This window comes from Trachurus trachurus, assembly GCF_905171665.1.
Source record: "Trachurus trachurus genome assembly, chromosome: 11".
NCBI lineage: Eukaryota > Metazoa > Chordata > Actinopteri > Carangiformes > Carangidae > Trachurus > Trachurus trachurus.
This window is the reverse complement of record NC_139904.1, coordinates 25,060,008-25,072,713: the sequence shown is the minus strand read 5'-3', so window position 1 is coordinate 25,072,713 and position 12,706 is coordinate 25,060,008. Positions and strand designations below refer to the sequence as shown.

The window sequence follows — 12,706 nt, the reverse complement described above, 5'->3', positions numbered from 1 at the left end:
CCAAATAACCTTTAGATATTTAATATTTGTCTCTATTTTTCAGACAGTTATTTAAAAAAATATTGTAATTGTAAGTGGCATTTAATCAGAAGGTTAGAATGGGCCTTAATTCTTGTAAGTAGAAATCTTACCTTAGTAGTTTGAAGACATAATATGCTTGTATGTTGTTGAAAATCCTCAGCTGCTGACTTTGAGTCCGTGTAGGTGGCGACTTCCTATCACGCTTGGCCAGTTTTGTGGTGTCTGTCTGGCCAGAGAGAAAAAAAGCACTGCAGAATACTATAGCAGCTATAAAAACGCAGGTCTGTGCAGAGCTGGCTTTGGTTTTCCTGGGCATCCTGTGCTCAATTACAGCTTAAAAGCTTCAGCACAACTCGTAGAATTTGTCTGGATTGACCGAGAGGCGGAGCGTGTGGTCGCAAAGACACTGGAGTTGCTTGTGTCCCTGCAATTTATCCAAATAAAATGGCCTGCGAGCGTAACAGCAGAGAGCACAGAGGCTGCATGGTTTTTCCTGTTTTGATACACTCACGGGGTGTTAGTTGGTGCTTGCACCGTCTTAGTGTGTGTGATATTTTAAGGTTGTGTTTCACATGTGCCATCAGGAGCCCCTTGGGTCCCCATGTGCAGCACCGGGCTGTGGGGCCAGGCCAGCCGCGACGGTCTTAATCCGAGCTCAGGTCTCTCATTCACAGCACATTAGAGTCAGGTTGCAGCCTCTCCAAAACAAGCTCCACGGTGGCCTCAGAGCAGAGGGCGAGGGAATGTGCACTGTGACTTATTGACCAGATCAAATAGTAGAAATCTCTGCATTTCACAAGATTTAGTCCAATGTGTTTGTGACTTTAAATTTACTAAAGCCTCAGTGGAAAGTGAACCTCTGATCCACAACTGCGTTTTCCTTTAGCCCAGTCCATACCAACTCATGGGCGCAATATATTTATATATATATTTATATTATATTCACATTCAAAATTTAGACTAGATTTCTGCGGTGTTGCTAATATATTTCAAATAGTAACTGCAAAATACATGTGGAAGTATTTTAAAATCCTGCGCACCATTTTCTTTCAAAACAGTGATGTGACCTTTGATTTCGTGTGTGCTTTGATGGGATTTACAAATGTATCTGTCTATATATCCGTCACGAGGAGAAATAGGGGAAACAAACTGGGGACTCATGGAACTTATTATCCATCAGAACATTGAATTACCTGTACATTTCTGGATGGCGCGCAAATGAGTAAATGCACCAAAAAACGTAAAGAAATAGCCGTGCGTAAAAGTGGAGCGAGCTTGAATATTGCGGCTTTTTTGAGATGTTGGTGCAAGGGCCATTAAATGTAACATGAGGAGAAATACAAAACAAAGGATAATTTAGAAATGGTAAACGTTTATTTTCCAAAGAGCCTTCAACATTTGACTATTGAGCAGACTGTTTTAATGATTGTAGGCGTCAGACTTTAACCCTCAGTTCATGCGCTTTGTTCCTCATTAAACCTGTTTTCTAAGAAGTCTATTTCTTTCTTCTGTTGCTGTATTACAACAAATATTACAACAATTAATATATCTAAAATATTTTAAAGTTACTATTTAAAATCCGAAATTATTAAGGCAGGATTTGAATGATAAAGTTCAATTGACACTTTTAAAGTTGCAATTCTGCTTTCTATGTAACCGAAGATTTTATCCAGTAACTATTTTGTAAAAACCCAAATCTTGTTTGGTCTTAGTTATAGTGTCACTGAACACAAGGCTGTGGCCAGCTGAAACATTAGCCGCTACTTTGAACATGACCCTGATAACCAAATGCCCACTGGGCCAAATGCTCTGTTGTAAAACCACCAAATGATGATGACTAAGACATTTCTAAAGGAGAGATAAGCTGCTTGTTCCCATCCTCCCAATTTAAGTCCGTGTTGTCTGAGCACTGTTTAAGTCTAGTTTAGTCAATGTTTCTATGAAGTAGGCGACGGCTCGGACAAGTTAGTGTATGCGGGATGCTGTCTTTATTTTGCATGCACTGTTCATAACATTCCAATAAAAGAAAAACTTAAAAATACGCACACATTATTCCAGGACAGACTGAGATTGGAACCACACAGAGCATCTGGGAAATAGTTATTGATATTTTTGGCTCGATAGAAATCCCTCTTTTCAATTTAAACTGCGAGCATCCAGCTATAGTTCTCTCTTCTTCTGACTTCGTTGCATGTAAAGGAATTCATTTTTAAGTCGACATGGCGATAAACCACCAATGTCAAGCTTTAGGGCACACAGCAGTCATGTCTCCTACACTCCGACACACACTCTTTCTCTTTCCTGCGCGCACACACACTCACTCACACGCACACACACACGCAGGCGAGACACGCACACACATACACACAGCCTGAAAATCTGTCAATTTCTGCCGCGTGGTCACGTGACCTCCTCCTCCGTGGAGTGGATGGAGATGGCTCTCCACGTCAGCTTACGTCTCCAAATTTCTGTTTAGCGAACCTGCTTCAAAGAGGCAAGAGGCACGGCGCTTCAGAGCCATGTTCAGGGCGGTTATAGAGGAATCAAACCCTAACATAGAGTTATAGTAGAGGGTGAACTACGATGATGGATTTTGACGAGAGGGTCCCCGTCGGATCGAACATGTATTTGCCCAGTTGCACTTATTACGTCTCGGCGGGGGCTGATTTCTCCGGTCTTCCCTCGTTTTTGTCCCAGACCCCGTCCACCCGCCCCATGACATACTCTTACTCCTCTAACCTGCCGCAGGTCCAACCCGTCAGAGAGGTGACGTTCAGGGACTATGCAGCCATTGACGCGTCCGGTAAATGGCCGCACCGGGGGAACTTGCCTCAGTGCTACCCCAGCGCAGAGGACATGGTGCACCGGGACTGTCTGTCGGCGCAAAGCGCCGTGGTGGGGGACATGTTCGGTAAAAACAGCCCGGCAGCCGCCGCCGCCGCCGCCTACCACCACCACCACCACCACCATACGAGCGCCGGGTCTGCCGCCTCCAATTTCTACGGGAACGTGGGCAGAAATGGCGTGCTGCCACAAGCCTTCGATCAGTTTTACGAGACGGCGTACGGCAACGCGTCGGAGAGCTCTTCCACAAATGGCTACTCAGGGGACAAAACAGCGACCAAGCAGCCCAGCTCTGCGCCGGAGGAGGAACCGTCGTGCCGGGACAACGAAGCGAAGGAGCCCCGGGATGAGACAAGCAGCCCGGAGTTGTCTTCCGGCAACAATGAGGAGAAATCCAGCAGCAGCAGTACGTATTAAAGTCAGCGCCTTGGTTATGAGAGAAAGTTTGCAATCTTGCGCGCTGCTGTTAAAAATTTTATATGCTGTTTTATAAGCATATAAGGTTTATAGAGGGCCTGTAGACCCCCCACCCCCAACAAAACTTTGTTATAAACTGCAGGATCACGTGTTTGGAATTGAAATTGGCCGTGAAAGACAACAGGCCCGTGAGTTTTCTATAACACTCCCTGACGTTTCCAAAAAAGCACCCAGTTATTAATGTGAATTCCTACAAGCTGTGGAGCTGCGTTAATTCAGTGTATTATAAACGTGCTTGTTTCACGGTTTCTTAGCGTTAAAAGCACATTTGCATGTAATGAGGGTGGCGCCTCTGGTTTAAGGTTTAGCACACACATGAGCTCTTGTGTTAAAGCTATCATGGAGTTTGTGCTCCCACTTGTACATTTCTCCCTTTATGTGTTCTATAAAACCAATACTTTCATATAAACTGTCTAATGTGGCGCACTCTGCTTTTCCTGCAGCAAGGTAATCGCTTGTATTTGAAAGTGATCTTGTTGTTTTCATTTGCTAGAAAAGGTCAAAGCCCAAGTGTATTGTCTAGTGAACCAGCAGCGAATGGTTTGGTCATCTTTCCAGTGTAATGTAATATCAGTATATATGACACTTGAAATGTTGAAATGGGAAATATGTTATTAATGCTTTATGTAGAGGAAATCCGCTCATGCGTAATCTGGGTTACATCCAGAGTGTATAAATCTTGTTGTTACATAGTCATGGCTTATTTGAAATGTTTATATTTTCTATAACCGACACACTCTTTCCTTTTTTTGTGCCTTCCAGACGGACAGAGGACCCGCAAGAAAAGGTGTCCTTACTCCAAATATCAGATCAGAGAACTTGAGAGAGAATTCTTTTTCAGTGTGTACATAAACAAGGAGAAACGCCTGCAACTGTCTCGGATGCTCAACCTCACCGACCGACAAGTGAAGATTTGGTTTCAGAATCGCCGCATGAAGGAGAAGAAACTGAACAGAGATAGATTACAGTATTACACGTCCAATCCTCTGCTTTAGAGGTCAAGACGACGCCGTCCTCCCGGCTCAGATAGCACTCTGTTGTGGGACCTGAGTGCATTCACAGAATGACTCTCCGGCTGTGACTCTCCTCATGTGTACATTCTGTACCACAATGGCCGAGACAGCAGCAGCAGCAGCAACACTGCTCAATGGTTAATTTCAAGTTCGAGGACAACCGTATCCTGTGATCTGAATAACCTCAAGAGTGAGCATGAATTAAGGCAGTATGTGGACTTTGATATCGTTCTCCAGACTCAGTTTTTCTGGGGGGGGAAATGTATAGAAATTGATCTTCTTTTGTCCTCGCCAAGACTTTTGTGCGTGCGAAGGCCCATGTTAACGTTATTGTGACTCACAGACGCCTCGTTTATTTTATTTTCACACGGGCAAAAAATTTAAAAAATTTAACGGTCACTAATTGACTGACTCAGTGTATTTTGTAATCAAAAGATTTATTTTACTTTTTTTTCTGTTTTTAAAACCAGAAAAGTGTATTTAGGATGATGGCGGATATGTGACTGAATCTATATTGGTGTGACCAAATAATGAGTCCGAACAGGATGAGAATGTAACGTGTTTGTTTTGTCAGCTTATTTATTTTGTAGCCACTCGTTTATTATCTCCTTTCATGCCACGCCTAATCAAGTCAAAATACATTATTGGGATCCGTGTCGAGTATGGGCTGACCTCAAAACAAGCTGTTGTAGTCTTTCCTGTGACCTGCAGAATATGAGGGCTGACTATTTATATTTTGAGTAATGCCCAAATCCGTGTTGTCCTCTTCTTTTAATTTTTGGAGACTATCAGGCGAGTATTGACAATGCAGGCCAAACCAGAGAGATAAGCTTGTCCACTGGAGCCGTGTGGAGTTGCACTGAGGTACACGCCCAACATATTCACACAGGTATACATATGCAGCGGGCCGCCTCGGTCTAATATTGTTGCGCAGTACAGAATAATTTTTCTTCATGACTCATGATTCTTTGGTACTTGCAGTGTAAAGATTTAAAAGATACATTTTCAAGTGTGCTGTCAGGGCAAGACTGGTCAGGGTCACCGCATTGAATCAACTGCTTGGTATGCCCAACTATTGTGTATTATACTATATTTCCAAATAAAAAAAAACAAAAAACAAATGAAAAGATTATTGAAAAAATCAGTTGAATGTTTATTCGTTTTTTCCTCAGTGTTTTTATTCTATATTATTTTATTTATAAAATGTAAGTCAAATGGATGACAAAAGTAAAACGCCAGACCAACACATTCACTTCACGTTTTTATGTAGAAAAGAATTAAAATTCTCTACTGTTGAGCAGAGCTGACGACTCGCATGCGAATTATGAACAGTCCAACTTTACAGATGCGCGCACAAACACTCTCCAGTCGAATTGAACATTTGTATTTATCTTCTTGAAAATAAAAGTGCTTATAAAATTGTTGAACAATGGTTCATATAATCTTCAAAGTTTAATTGTTGGACATATACACACCACATTAACGTAAATATGGACGACATAATAATATTCTCCTTTGATCATTTATGATTTTCAATAAAGAAATAGGCCCATTCTTGTTTTGATGCTGCATTCTTATGCCGCTATTGCGTTTCCCGATGACTTTTAAACCATGTCCCACAGTATTTTGAACAATATAAGATATTTTACAACTCTTCATTCCAGCTGAAGAAAATCTTTCCTAATGAACCAATGTGGGGAAAGTATGGATAGGTCCATACTTTGTCTATCTATCTCCATTACCTTTACTGTTGCCAAACATTCAACATAGCACTATCTACACATTGTTTCTCTCTGTCTACTCTCTCTCTCTCTCTCTGTGTAAACTGTCATTTCGCTGATTGGCTTTGGAAACACTGCTCCAACAGCCTTTCTCCTTTGGCGAGGGTCGCCATATTTGCTGTTGTTATCACTGTGTTTATGGGAGCTAGCCGCAGCGCATTGGCGTTCATATATGACAGTCAAAAGGGCCATAAACGCAGGGAGAGAGGCTGAAGTTTATGGTTGCCTCTCTCTGCCATAGTCCGGCCTTGCCTTGCGCATCCTTTACTGCGCGCTGGAATTCCGTCCCTAATTACGGGACATCCTCCCCGTTGCCGCAGCAACGCGACCATAAAAGCTGTCTGAGAGTCTGGAGCATTTGTACAATTGGAGTGCAGTGCAATAAACCGTCTGAGACCCAAGGTTATTAACTGTGTTACCAAGGAGGCGAGAGCAACGACAGGGAGAGGACGCACAGGAAAAGGTTCTGCTTGTTGGGCGCATCTACTTCATTTGAGAGACTTTTCCCCCTCGTGTGGTTTATCCACGACGAATCAGTGTGGTGGCAACAGCTGCAATCAGGATTTAGACCCTCCTCTACCACCGGGCGGCGCTATTGGGACCAATGTCATGGCCGTGGATCTTTTCGACTCCAAGCTCACCTCAAATGCACGCAGGTAAAAGTTGTTGTCCAAACAGTCTGGAGCTCGAATAGTTGGCTTTTGTTGCAGGTACAAACCCTCGGTAGCCGTACATGTTTAGCCACCAGTCTGTTCTCCTGCTCTCGGGGCCTGATGGTTTGAGATAGGAGCCGTTTTGTGTTTAGTTTCCACATTTCTCTCTCGTGCTCACTGGGCCGTGCGGTAGAGAAAGTCTTCCTGGGGGCCCTAATAAGGCAACACATCTGTGCCAAGCCTTCATGCTGCATGTGCTATTCATTTTGCTGAGCTTGAGCTTTTTAATGGGTGAAGTATAGCATGGCCGGCTTGTACCTGGAGAGATCCGCAACCCCTTCCAGTCCAACCACAAATGTTTTGGATTTGGGGAAAGCCTGCCTCCCTGTCTAACAGAAATGGATGCAGTTAGTATCTTGAAGATACAGCAGTATACGCAGTGGGTGCTGGGCACAAAACAAATGATTTCATTTTTTGTGCAGCTCATGGCAAAGCAGCTCATCCTAAATCACAACAGCTGCCCTTGTATGCTCGATCTTCTTCGCCTTCCTCCTCCGCTAACAACGTTTTGACGTTCTTCCAAAACACTTGATTCCCTGAACGTGCCAAGTGCGTAAAGGCAGTTATTACTATAGTTGATTTGATTGTGATAAGGCAGAAATCGCTTCTCCCTTTTCCTTCCTGTCGTATTTGGTGTCCAAGTGGCGAGTGGCTATTCTGGACCTTAATGCGCGTGGACCGACTCTCTTTCTCTCCTTTGTCTCTCGTGAAAAATAAATGCTTCCGCTGGATGTAATAAAACGCCGCATTATTGTTCATAACTGCACTCGGGACGAACATGATACGACTCAAACTGCCTCTTCGGCTACGATTATATGGGCCTGATCAAAGCCAGTGGTCAGAGTAAACTGTTTTGAGGATATAATAGCCGGGCAGCTGTGAAAATGAAGATTTAATAGCTACAATTAATAACTGTAACACAAAGATATCGATAGGCCTCCGTGCCAGTACTACACCATGAAGTGTGCAGGGCCAAAACGCTTTAATACTGGGCGAACATAATTAATTGATGTATTTAGTTTCTCCACTGGATCATATGTCCCATAAGGAAAAGGCCACTGTGGGGAAGAGTACACGGACTTTGGACTTAGTGCTGTTAATTTGTGTATTCTTACTGGGCTGACATTGTAGGGAATTATTTTATGGTTTGTGGGAATTTGCTAAACGGGCACACACACACGGCCTTTGCCTTTAAAACCCCTGCACTGCAGAAAATGCTTTACTTCATATTATTTCTACAATATATTATTTTGCTAGGGAAAATTGGTTATTGTATTATATCCATATAGACATAAATAACCTAGGAGCAACATGCAGTCATTTAAGTCATTTGAAATATGCACCTTTTGAGCAGCAGCGATTGACAAATGTCCGCCGCCTTTGCACTATCTAAAGCCAGTGTACATAAATGAGCTATCAGTGACAGCGGCGTTTGAAAAAAACTAAATGGGCTCAATTTATGAATTTTCCCCAAATTTGCTCATTTCAGTACAACAGGCTGCAAACAAACCTATGGCGCTACAGCGGCCACCTGGGCCTGGTAATGGCAAAGCTGGCCGAGATTAACTTCAACCTGGAGAGAGCAATAGAGTGCACATGGCCAAGGACACTACGAGAAGGAAGGAGAGTTTTATTGTGGCCCTTATTGCCCCAAATTGGACCGACAGGGTGACTTGTATGTGCAAGCTCTATGCCTGCTTTGCTCTGGCACAGTGTGACTGTTCCCCCACAACGCCGTGATCAATATTTTAGCAGTTTGACTAATTTAAATTTGTAGCTGGGACCGAGCGTAGTTTATATTATCTGCTGCTTGTATGACGTACAGATTAATGCTGCAGTAGAGCGAAACTATATGTTTGCTCTAATAGCCTTTGAACGAAAGTAAATGCAGAGTTAACCTTTGTTGCATTTGTGCGTATGGCTTCGGGTATGATTTCCAGACAGACTACTGAGCTAGTGAAAACACAAAGAAATACAACCACTAAGCTACTAATACAAATCAGTTTCAAACGTATAAATGAAAAAAATATTTTCATGGTTTAATGTGAAACGTAAACTTACATGAGCATAAATTTTATACATCAAAGAGAAACCCGGTGCATAACAAAAGCTCTCATGAGGGATGAATTTGCTGTTTGGGAGTCGCTGTATTTCTTATTAGGTAGGTTATTTAAGGCCATAATCCTTATTACTTTTGTATAAAGATTTCCCCGTCACTGTAACTTTAATTGTTTTTACTTGTGCCAAGGAAATGTTTTTGCCGTTTACCCGCGGGTGGAGTTGTGCTGCTGTTGGAATTTACATAATTTAATATTCCACGAAACTATGAAGTTTAAACAGATTATGTTTTGCGTAGCACGGTATTTTTAGCAGCAGGAAAGGGCTGAACGGTGTTAACTCGATATTGGGGATGAAAGTCCTTGTAGGAAATGAACAAATGAAAAATCCTCCAAATGAATGGAGCCTACATCTGCAGGCCTATATTGATGACACTCACTCTCGTTCCAGAGAGCATCAGTCTTAACATATTTACGTTTAGTGCGGAAGAACTCGGAATGTCTTCATGGATGCGCCTTATAAAACGTTTTTTTTTCTCCAAGGCTTCTTTTGCCACAGGCGAATTTTACCTACAGTTCAAAACCCCCTTTATTACCACTAAGTTACATGGCTTTGTTTTTTTATGTCTTTGTTGGTGCGTTTCAGCAGCCCCCTAGGCTACTTTTAAACTTGATTTGTCACCTTAAAGCCATACCCCCTAATGTAGATTGTTTTAATTCTTTTCATTCTTTTTTTTTTTGCAAAGAAAATGGTTTGTTTTGTTTGTCAGGTGTGTGTGTGTGCAAATGTGAGGATAGTCACTCAAATGGCAACCCGCCCAAGTCTGAGATTTTATGAATCTTGTGCTTCCAACATCTATTTTTGTGCTGTGATTGATTTGCACACTGGAAAGGTACACACAGGCATCATTTGGCGTTGTGTACAGTCGAGGAGTTTGTTTAAAGATTGCACAATTGAATTGCAGAGTTTCCACAAAAGTGTATTTTTAAACTTTGTATCTTGTTAGACCTTGCCCCTTGTCCGGGGTGGTGGTGGTGGTGGTGGTGCATTAAGGCGAGGTGAGGGAACACACTGATTGCTGTGCTGTCTCCTTTCTCTGCCTCAGCTCCATGATGGATATCGCTCTGGCTGCTACGTAGCCTGGGAGTGGGAGGGACTGCCCATCTTCCAGCATTTCCATTGGTTTTACAGTCCGCACGGCGGAGAGGGGGGGTGCCTCTAATCATATCCAGCATGTTTTGTACAAGAAATGTCAGCCAGAAAGGGCTATCTTCTCCCTTCGCCAAAATACACCACAATAATGTCATGTTCGGACAGCCCGTCAGGAAATGCGTTTTTAGTGGATTCTCTGATCAGTGGCCGGACCGAGAGCGGCGGAGGTCACTACACAGGGAGCGCGGTGTGTGTGCCTCATAGCACCGCTACAGAAGTGCCTTACGGACTACACAACTATGGATACTTCCCAGGTATGGGTAAGCGGAGCGAGGTGGGTCCCCAGAACATGGTTTCCGCCTCAGGGGCGTATATGCCCAGCATGGAGATGTGGATGGACGCGCAGAGGTCATGTCGTATGGACCAAGAGCACCCGGTAGGTCCCCAGGTCGCGCCCTGCTCGTTCCCGCAGAACATTAAGGAAGAGAGCACCTACTGCCTGTATGAGCAGCCGAAGTGCCCTAAAGCCTCCACCGCCGAAGATCTGACATATTCGAGGTTAACTACGGCCGGCGTCGGGTCGAGTTCTTGTACAGTTACCGATGGCGGCGGCGGCGGGGGCTCAGTGCCTGTGCCGGGCTACTTCCGCTTGTCTCAGACGCACGCACATTCTCATAAACTTTACAACACCAACGGCCCCCAGCCGAACCCTTCCCATTCTCATTTTGGCCTACACCCCACTGCTCCTGCTCGCTTCCACACGCCACCAACCTCGACTTCTGCCCCAGCCACGGCGCAGGAAGGAAGGAACACCGAGGAGCCCGTGTCCTCGGCAAAAGCAGACGTGCAGCCTCACGCTGCACCGGGGACCGAGGAGACACGAGAGTCCTCGGATGCAGAAGCCTCCTCAGCTGACGAGGCAGAGGAGCATGAAAAAGACAGGCCATCAAAGACCAGTAAAGGTAATCCCAAACCATCCTAGGTGTGGTCCTGCACTGTTGTTTTGATTGCATGCAGGTAGTGAGGCTTTTTAATGGCACCTGTCAAGTTTTATTTTACTGGTTTGGCTGCAGTGACAAGTCAAGAGGCAGGTCTGGGAACTTTGTAGCCTATTTACATACCACTGACTTTACTCTAATTTTACAACTTTCCAAAGAGTACATTTATTTAAACAGTATAATTGTGCACGTATAGATCAGGACAGAGAATGCGTAAAATTCAAAAAACGCTATATAGGGCTTCAGTATGGGTTCCGTTATTCAGTCCTATACAGTGCGTCACAATCCTAAGCAATTATTTGAAAGTAATAAAATGTAAAACATTTTAATTTCATGTAGCCTCAGACAGTGTTTCTTTTGACCGCTGCGTAAAACTTACCAGTACACAGGCTTACATGTATTAGTGCAGGCCTCCATTTTTTCCCCCCGCGCCGTAATATTTCTATAATCTTATTCCTTTTGTGACACTGACATAATGTTTGACTGGACTGTTGGTGTTAAATGTTAAATGTAGTGTCCTGGAAATATTATTTATTTTTATTGTCATGTCTCAGTTACAGATCAAGTGAGTCCAACAAAGAGACGGCGCACTTTACGCATAAGACACACACACACACACACACACACACACACACACACACACACACACACACACACACACACACACACACACACACACACACACACACACACACACTGTAATATGTACATGTACATATGTGCCTGATGGCCTCCATGCACATCCACTCATACATATACATGGTCACAGGTCACACAAACAGCACAGCGCGCCATGATGCAGTGCGTAAAAACATCTACTGTATCTGCCATTTCTTTTCTTTAGGAGACACAAAAAGTCAAAGCACGGCCAACTGGCTGACAGCAAAAAGCGGCCGGAAGAAACGCTGTCCATACACCAAGCACCAGACACTGGAGCTGGAGAAAGAGTTCCTCTTCAACATGTACCTGACCCGAGAGCGCCGCCTAGAGATCAGCAAAAGCGTCCACCTGACGGACAGACAGGTTAAAATCTGGTTCCAGAACCGCAGGATGAAACTGAAGAAAATGACGCGGGAAAACAGGATCCGGGAGCTCACCTCCAACTACGGATTTTCGTGATGAACGAGGTGATCACATTGAAATAGAAGAAAATTGGTGAAATCAATTAGCCTACTACACCCCTCTCTCCACTCTTCCACCCCCCCCCCCCTCCACCCTCCACTCCCGCCTCACCCCACCCTCCCTCACCACTTAGTCCACCCCACTGTGGGGTCTACAACTTTCTTTTATTTCCAGACCGCTCAACGTCATCGTCCTCTGCGCGCTACTGAGAAAAGGAAAAAAGGCTAAAAATGAATGTTAGAGGTTCTGTTTGTTTTCTGATGTTGTGTTTTTGTATTGTCGACACGTTTTTGTCACGTCTATGTTATGGTTGGTGTCGTCAGTGGAGTTAAATCAATGCAGTTAAAACACACCACACACACATACACACACACACTCTCTCTCACTCACTCTCTCTCATACACACACACACACACTGCGCCCTGGAAGGTGGTTTAAAATGTCCACCTTCGACCCACCCACTGTTGGAAAAATAAGCTTCTTCTTTTTTTTTTTTTTTTTTTTAATTTAGACGAACAAATATGAAA

At 43.9% G+C, this 12,706-nt stretch overlaps 2 protein-coding genes across 2 annotated transcripts; both read left to right on the top strand.

The window, feature by feature from the left end:
• The first annotated feature begins 2,503 nt into the window (after positions 1-2,503).
• hoxa11a (homeobox A11a) lies at positions 2,504-5,581 on the top strand. The gene is made up of 2 exons (XM_083981592.1): positions 2,504-3,271; positions 4,105-5,581. The coding sequence occupies exons 1-2, from the start codon at positions 2,605-2,607 to the stop codon at positions 4,335-4,337; spliced, it is 900 nt and encodes a 299-aa protein (XP_083837718.1). The 5' UTR covers positions 2,504-2,604; the 3' UTR covers positions 4,338-5,581.
• Positions 5,582-6,757: 1,176 nt separating this feature from the next.
• LOC310993156 (homeobox protein Hox-A10-like) lies at positions 6,758-12,265 on the top strand. Its single transcript, XM_083981468.1, has 3 exons — positions 6,758-6,792; positions 10,013-11,021; positions 11,902-12,265. The coding sequence occupies exons 2-3, from the start codon at positions 10,157-10,159 to the stop codon at positions 12,174-12,176; spliced, it is 1,140 nt and encodes a 379-aa protein (XP_083837594.1). The 5' UTR covers positions 6,758-6,792; positions 10,013-10,156; the 3' UTR covers positions 12,177-12,265.
• Positions 12,266-12,706: the final 441 nt, after the last annotated feature.